The following is an 8,923-nucleotide window of genomic DNA, read 5'->3' as shown; positions in this document are numbered from 1 at the left end:
CGGAGCACAGGCTCCGGACGCGCAGGCTCGGCAGCCATGGCTCACGGGCCCAGCCGCTCCGCGGCATGTGGGATCCTCCCGGACCGGGGCACGAACGCGTGTCCCCTGCATCGGCAGGCGGACTCTCAACCACTGCGCCACCAGGGAAGCCCCAATTTTCTTCCTTTTTATTCTTCCCCCAGCACACCCTGTCCCATCCCTCCTTCCTTCCTGCTTTATTGGGGATATAGCACTAAACATAAGAAAGTCCCTGACCTTGTGGAGCAGACATTCTAGTGGGAAGAGAAAGAAAATAGAGATACAAACAAATAGCTAAATGATATGATTTCAATTTGTGTGACACATGGAAAATAAAGTGAATACTGGGATAGAGAGTGACTAGGTGGTGGTGTGGGGAATGCCTTTGATTACAGAGGTTAGGGAAGGCCTCTGAGAAGGTGACATCTGATTAAGATCTGAATAAAGAGAAGGAGCCACCCAGGTAGGATCTGTGGGCAAGAACATTCCAGACAGCGGGAGCTTGTACAGAGAAACTGGTAAGCTCTAATTTTTCCACCTCTAATTTTATCTTCCAGATTAAATTCTCTTTCTCTGCAAACCCAGTCCCAATTTTCTTATAACACAGCACGTAACAGTTTCCCTATAGCCCCAGCCAAGCACAAGGCCTGGCATAAAGTAGGGGTTTAACAAAGGAGTGATGGCTATGTATGACCTCTGTGAGCCATACCTGTTCAGTCAAGCTCTAAACCGTCAATCATGTCCATCTATGACCTGAGATACAAACAGAAGCTTCTAGAAATCACAGAAAGGAGCCACCAGCAACACAATGAGAGGTTTGTTCCTAAAGCCACTTAGATGACATTAGATAAGATTAGATAATCTTTCACTTTTCACTTAACTTTGGCCTTGCCAACTTGGCAACTTACCGTGCCCAGTGTACTCAAAAGAATCTGCTTCATCAGGGGTATCGAGTTCATCCACATTGATATCAATTTCATCTGGACTGTCCAAGTTATCATCAGAGAGAATAGACCCTTCACTTTGATCCAGAGATAGATTGATATTTGGGGCTGTGAGTTTGATTCTCTGAGGATGACTGCCATTAAGATCCAGAGAATTAGGAGGTTCTAAAGAAGATAAAGAGCAACGTTAAGTATTAGACCATACACATGGCTGCCAACAGTGGGTGTGGGCCCCAGTGAAAAACAATTTTAAGGCCCTTTCAGCAAAGGCACACCTGCTAAAAGTCCTCATGTGGGATTTAGACCCCACTGTTGACCAGCAGGCCTCAGTACTGGCTCGCCCCGGCTACATAAGCCCTGGCCATGCAGAAATAGGAAGTGGGAGCAGAGATCTAGTTTTTAGAACTGCCCTGTTCAGGTTTGAGAACTTGACATTGATATAATACTGAATCAAATTTTTTATGATGCATATTACTTAAGAAAAACAGTTAAGCTTTACACATAACTTATAGTGATTCATGTAGACTTTATTCCTCTGAAATGGAGGATACAAACTTTCTCTGTAATGTTTACAGACGCTCCCAAAATACGTCTCTTTAGTTCCTTGATCAAGCACTTATTACTTCTTTTTTTTTTATTTTTTATTTTATTTTTTTTTTTGCAGTACGCGGGCCTCTCGCTGTTGTGGCCTCTCCCATTGTGGAGCACAGGCTCCGGAAGCGCAGGCTCAGCGGCCATGGCTCACGGGCCCAGCCACTCCACGGCATGTGGGATCCTCCCGGACCGGGGCATGAACGCGTGTCCCCTGCATCGGCAGGCGGACTCTCACTGCACCACCAGGGAAGCCCAAGCACTCATTACTTCTTATGCCAATATTGCTTGACATTCGTTCCTGCACCGCAGTGATAGTCTCCTCGTGTAAGGCTCATGGAATTAGCTCTCACTCTTTCACTGTAATATGCATCTTGCTGTTCAAGAGCCTTTCACTTAACAGAAGCAGAGCTGGAGAAGTCATTTTTAACCAAGTTGATCCCGACTAAACAATGTTAGAGAGATACCTTAAAAAATTTTCAGGATTCCCTATCACAAAATGTTTTGAAGGCCATCTGGTATACCCATCAATTCTGGAATTCTAACTCTAGTCTTGTCTCTTATCCTAAGGAAGCTGACACTGTTTCTTTGTCATTAAGATTTTTTTTTTTTTCTGTATAGATAACACCTAAACTGTGTTCCATGTAATGTTTTTATGTATTGCTTGAAAAAAATGTTTCTATTGATCCGTCAGTTTGTAAAACATTGGGTTTCCATATTACAGGGATTCTCAGAGCTGTGCTGTCCAAAAGAAATTTTTTGTGATGGTAGAAATGTTATGTATATAACATTTTTGGGTTTTTTTTTTTGGCCACGCCACACGGCTTGTGGGATCTTAGTTCCCCGACCAGGGATCGAACCTGGGACCCCTGCAGCGGAAGCGCATATTTCTCACCACTGGACTGCCAGGGAATTCCCACAATTCACAAAGTGAATTGTGGACCTTGAAGAGTGGAGCAGATGTACAGTGGCTACCATGCTTATTTGGCCATAGAACACTTAAGAATAGTTATGTCACGTGGTTAGTACTTTGAAGAATGCACTTTAAATACTCGGACAGAAATAACAAATTGACTCCTTTCTCAATTCTAGGCTTGACTGATAATGTCAGGGTTCAGGATCTTGGTATGATCCTGTAGCTGGTACAGTGCAAAGGAGTGAACCTAGTACAGAGTGAGAGTCATATAGGTTGCAACTGAAATTTTTAAATTCCTTTTTGTATATGCCTTGGGTTGTAAAGTATAGTTTGGGGTTTTTTGTTTGTTTTTCTTTTTTAATAATCAGGATACTGAGCATCCTTAATATTAAATCGCTAATTTAAAATATTCTCACGCTTAAGTATAAATTTGGTGAACTTAGATGTTAGAATTTGGTATTATGATAAACAGCAGCCAGTTATCACAGGAACTGAAAACACTGGCAGATCCAGGCATGGCCCAGGAGCTAAAGGGTGGCCCACACTAGTTGATCATTCAAGTCAACTCTGAAATTAACCACATCAAGCCGAACACCTTCCTCACACATATTTCTTTCCTCTCTTCACTTTTATCACTGATATCACAAGTTGGATGCACAGGAAATGGTTCTCTCACTGAATAGTGAACACGTCTGGATATAGAACACTGCTGAAGAAAATGAATGAACGCTTTCTCACCAGGCCTCATGTCTGCAGCACTGGGACTCAGCATTCCCTCCTCAAAGGGGATGTCCATTCCCACATCCTCTGACAGTAATCTGAAAAAACAAACAAACAAACACAAAGCAAAGAGTGTAAAAAATGGTGTGGGATTTAATTTTCTTTGAAAAGGAAACCCAGAGATTCCAGGATGGCATTTTCAATAAACCAAGTATGTGTACTGAATCCATCGTAAGTGGCCCTAAATTAGAATACAGACTTTCTGCAGTTACTGTGAATGAGAACCACGGACTCGGATTTTACTCTGTGCACAGAGCGAGTCACTTCTTCTGCCAGTTCTCATAAGTAAACACACCTCAAGTAAGAAATTCAGAAACAGGAGAAGCAGATAACTAATAAAATATACTTAAGGGGACATTTAATTTTTTTTTCAACAAGGGATACAATATATATGCTTTGGAGTAAGTACAGACCTGACTTTCTATATATCTCTTCCTCTGTGTAAATTTGAGCATATTACCTAAACTGCTGTGGGCAGAGGAAAGCACACTCTGTTTGTAAAACAGGGATATGCCACCTACCTCACTGAGTTGTTGAAAGATTAAGCAATGAATGTAAAGTGCCTAACATTCCTGAGAAGGTGCCAACTGATATTATTTTCCTTCCTTCTTTGAATATTTAAGGATTCATTGTGAATTATAAGTTGGTGAAGATGGTTCTGGTCATGAGTTACCATCTTTTCTCCCTAATCAGTGTTGAATCCGGGACTGTTGAACCCAGGACTTACCCACTTGGTAAGACTAGTGGAAGGGAACAGACAAATACTGGAGGAAACCGTGGCAAATCTGTATGCTCTTGTAGGAAGCTGATCACTGTTCACAGTAAATTCCCCTTGACTTATTTTTATCTCCTGACCCTCGTTCAGTACATCCCCATTTATCACGATAATATATATATACATATATATATATATTTTTTTAACATCTTTATTGGAGTATAATTGCTTTATAATGGTGTGTTAGTTTCTGCTGTATAACAAAGTGAATCAGCTACACATATACATATACCCCCATATCCCCTCCCTCTTGCGTCTCCCTCCCACCCTCCCTACGATAATATATTTTTCTTCATGGTGGCTTCCATGTGACTTCACTCATCTAGGGTGAATACCAATGATGTAGGCACTAATCTAAATTTAAACATGATAAACCTTTGTGTTAAAGTTCTAAATTTAATCCCTCCCTCCCTCTCTTACTGCGACTTCTCTCCACCTCAATCTGGGTCTACCAAACATTTGGAGTTTGCTTACCTGGATGATCAGTTTCTTCAGGATTCAAGTTAAACCCCTATTGTTAACAAAGTCTATGACGTAAACAAAATCCTGTGTCTGTAGTGATAACTGTACTTGCTTCATTTCTTCAGCAAATATGTATCAAGTGTCAACTCTGTGCTAAGGATGTAGAAGAATGAAACAGACCAGCCTCATGCTTGTGGTGAAGATGGGATGATGGAGTTAAAATAATGAGGGGCTTCCCTGGTGGCGCAGTGGTTGAGAGTCCGCCTGCCGATGCAGGGAACACGGGTTCGTGTCCCGGTCCGGGAAGATCCCACATGCCGCGGAGCGGCTGGGCCCGTGAGCCATGGCCGCTGAGCCTGCGCGTCCGGAGCCTGTGCTCCGCAACGGGAGAGGCCACAACAGTGAGAGGCCCGCGTACCACAAAAAAATAAAAAAATAAAAAAATAAAAATAATAAAAATAATAATAATAGTAAAAAAAATAATAATGAGGACTGTCACCAGCAATTCAGCGCTGCTCCCCTGAGAGAAGTAAATGCTTGTGTCCTTACCCGTCAACCCCACAGACCCCTTCAAAAACACAACCCCAGGGAGTTTCTTTCTCCATACACTTGTTGTGGCTTCTGCCCTATATCTTCTCTGAAATGAGTCCTGCACCCTAGTCGAAAAACAGTGAGCAAGGGGTCAGCGTGTGAGTCAAAGGCAATAAACGTATTGGCAGGAACAAGATAACCCTTGCCAGAGACGCACCGCATGGGATGCAGCAAACCAGACTGTCCAGCAATGGAGGTGGGGTGGTAGGCAAAGAGAAGGCCTGCTCTAGGCCCCAGTTTGAAAGTCCTGGGACCCAGAGGGATAGCTGTCTAGGTTTCCCATGCTGTTGCAGTTTTTCAAATTTCCTTACAATGACCCCCTGTCATCTGAAGTAATCTGTGTGCATTCTCTTTGACATCAACCCTGTAGTACCTGTAAAGTAGCAAAATGCTGCTGTTGAGATCAGCTACATTCAAATCTTAGCTCTACCCCTTACTGTGTGCCATATGGCAAGTTACTTAATCTTTCTGTGCCTCCATTTCCTCTCCAATAAAAAAGAGAGACTGTGCAATGCCTGAAAAGAACACTGAAAGAAACAAATGTTATCTACACTATTGTCGTTCTTTTTGCTATTATAATTGCCTTCTCCATAGCCTTGAAGCTTCATGAGGACAGAAACCATGTCTGTCTTCTTTACTATTACATCTCCAGCACCGGGTAGAAATAAATACCTGATAAATATGTGTTGGATTGAATTATTGAACTTGAAATCCCCTAAATGCACATGTACATTATTTTCTCTAGTTGCCTATGAGTCAACCTTAAAAAAAAAAAAAAATGACATCATACCTACTTGCTTCAGAGAGCACATAAGGGTGCTGGCCTTAGCTCCAAAATAAATATGAAGGGTTTAAAAATAGACAGATAGTATCCGTCTTAAAATTTTGTAGGTTTTGTTGATGTTTGTGAGTTATAGGCAACATCATGGAATAACTGAAAGGGTCCTGGATATGAGGTTATAGTCCTGGGTTACAGTTCTATGGTTAGTACTGACAAGCTTATTAACTCTGAGAAAATTAGCTGACCGTCTTTGTGATTTTAAATGAAGATAATGAATACAGAATATTACAGTGACTGTGGAGAATAAACAATAAATAGAATACATAAGAAAATACTCTGGAAATTATAAAGCATTCACTAAGTGTAAGGTATTGTGTTCCCTCATTTTAAACATAATAGCAGGACCAGTGATTTAACTGAAGTCTGTGTCATGGTTGGACAAAACATATATTAAGGTTATTAAAATTGGGGTATCAGCCTAGGTAAGGGAAAATTTCAGTGCTGCACAAATCTCCATAGAGCCTATAAGTGCCCTGGACTCACTGAAGTTAGTAAATAGAGCCTTTGTCTCTCAGTGCCCCTTTGTGGCACAGAGACGCATTTAAGAAAGTGCTAGAAAACCAGAGGCGGCATACCTGAGGGAAAAGAAAAGCTGAAGATGTGAACAGGCAGTGATCGGAAGAGAGGGACTCACAAATCCAGATATTCCAGAAGGCCGTGGGGAGTTTTTAGGAAACCCCAGGGACAGAGAAGGAACGCTGCACCAGAACAGCCCAGAGGCAAACCTGGCAGAAACCCAAGTTGTGCCCATTGTAAATACTTCAACCACATTCATGCATTAGGTCTATAAACATTTGTAGAAATGAAGTGGCCAGAGTAGTTGGCGATGGAACAGCGTGGAGTTTTACCAATGGGAATGGAAGCCTCTTGAGATCTGTTAGGTAACAAATCAGTCCATAGTGAAGGTTAAGTATTTTACCTTACCCAACCGTAGTCACCACCTAATTAGGGGTTTTCTCTGTACGGCAGGGAGCTACCCAACAGGCTGGGGGTGTTATAAACACTGAGTCTGACTCTACTATTGCTGACCTCCCCAACAGACGCTCGGCTCCACGTCGCCATCTAGAGGACGGATCGAGAACTGTTTGTTTGCTGGGCGGGTTTTATAAACATGGCTCTTCACCAAATAGTTCTGGCTCTCCGCCTTTTGTCCTCCTCTGAAATTAGCGTGGCCATGTGACTTGCTTTGATGGATGAAACGAGGGCGGAAGTGGCAGGTGTCACTTTCGGGCAGAAGAATTAGGACCAAGTGTAGGTGCCACGTGCTGTTCCCCGCCTTGGTGCCTATGGAGGAGCTCAGAACAGGGGCTGGGGGGAGGCGAGCCCCTACTGGATAAAGAGCGTTGGATGTATGGGCAAGAAAGAAATCGTTTTGTTCTGCCCTGAGATATTGGGTTTCTCTGTTACCACGTGCTAATCCAGCCCATTCTGAGTAGTACAGCTGATCTTTATTGTTTGTTTTGAAGGGAATATCTGACTCTGGCAGTATGCCCTGATTTGGATTACCCACATCAGGGCATTTCCCACATTCTCAGCCCAGGCTCAGGGTGATGGTAAACATCTTCTTGTCTAGGTTTGCTTTAGCATATAGGAACATTTTTTAAGATGAGGACAAAGCTCAGAAGACCATCAACTGCTTCTGAAGCATTCTATAAACTTGAATATGAATATAGCACCTTTATGGGTTTCTCATAGCCACCTAGCCCTTGTCAATTTACTTAATATTTTTCTTTAAATTGACTTAAGTAAGTTTGTTTTGAATGGAAGGTTTGTTATCACTGTATATAAGGAAACTTAGAATCACTCACCTAAAATAGTCATATAAATTAAATATAATCAAAATAAAACAATGCTATTAAATTCAAGCTAGAAACCCCTGGGCTCTCCCTCTGAGACTTTTCTTTATTTGCTAAAAAAAAAAAAAATGGATCAGAAAGTGTCTGGCAAGGTGTAATGTCATTTATCATTATAAATCCAAAGAAATGCTATATAAGACAGAACACCCTAAAAGTAATTAATACATTTCCAAACTTGAAAGAGACCGGGGGAAATCCCCAGGTGCTGGAAATGAAGAGTTATTCTAGAAAGCTGATGAAACGTAGCCTGCAGGATTTTGGACTGGACATAGGCCTTTGGGCCCCACAGGAGAAGTGACCTCCAGGTGCTGGAAGAAAGGCCTAGACCCTGAACTTCTAAATAAGGCCATAGCCTTTAAAAAGCAGCCCTCTTAATGAAAGAGGGATGAGAACAAACTCTATCCTCTGGCCTTGGAAAGCACAGTCTGCCTGGAATCTTGGGTGGAAAACTAAAAGCAACCTATGAGAATTAGAGACACTGCTTGTATGCCAAGTATGTCTTAATTTATATTACCTGAATGATGTAGGAAACGCAAATCAAAAGATTAAAATTAAAATTCACCTAGGACCATTAAAGCCTAGAGTCCTAGGGTTCCAAAAGAACCAAATACGAAACCACTTAATCGTGCTACTTTTACTATTGGGATTCACTGGACATCCACTTAGGAGAAAGAAAAAAACCCTCTGAAAGGTGAACCAACACCAACACCCTCACCCACATCCACCAAACTACTAACTAAACTACGGAAAATCACTATGGGGGATTGCCAGCAGTGCTGTAAACAGAAGAACTAGCAATAAATCTTTAAAAAGAACAAAAAAAAGCAATATGAAAGAGATTATAATAATTAAAGAATAATTTTTAAACCTTCGTGGTGTTGAAGCACTGAGATTTGGGGTTGTTTGTCATAGCAGGCAGTGTCATTTACCCTGAATAGCCATGTTGGTTAAAAAAGGGAACATCTAGGGCTTCCCTGGTGGTGCAGTGGTTGAGAGTCCGCCTGCAGATGCAGTGGACGTGGGTTCGTGCCCCGGTCCGGGAAGATCCCACGTGCCGCGGAGCGGCTGGGCCCATGAGCCATGGCCGCTGAGCCTGCGCGTCTGGAGCCTGTGCTCCGCAACGGGAGAGGACACAACAGTGAGAGGCCC

General features: G+C 42.4%; 1 protein-coding gene across 1 annotated transcript in view; it reads right to left on the bottom strand.

Moving 5' to 3' along the window:
* Positions 1-8,923, bottom strand: part of PRUNE2 (prune homolog 2 with BCH domain) — a 212,514-nt gene that overhangs the window by 37,094 nt on the left and 166,497 nt on the right. Inside the window, 2 exon segments of the mRNA XM_007450984.1 lie at positions 927-1,127; positions 3,208-3,287. Of these exon segments, the coding sequence (XP_007451046.1) occupies positions 927-1,127; positions 3,208-3,287 (281 nt within the window).

Source organism: Lipotes vexillifer, unplaced genomic scaffold, assembly GCF_000442215.2.
Source record: "Lipotes vexillifer unplaced genomic scaffold, Lipotes_vexillifer_v1.1 scaffold204, whole genome shotgun sequence".
Taxonomy (NCBI): domain Eukaryota; kingdom Metazoa; phylum Chordata; class Mammalia; order Artiodactyla; family Lipotidae; genus Lipotes; species Lipotes vexillifer.
This window is presented reverse-complemented; position numbering and strand designations above follow the sequence as displayed.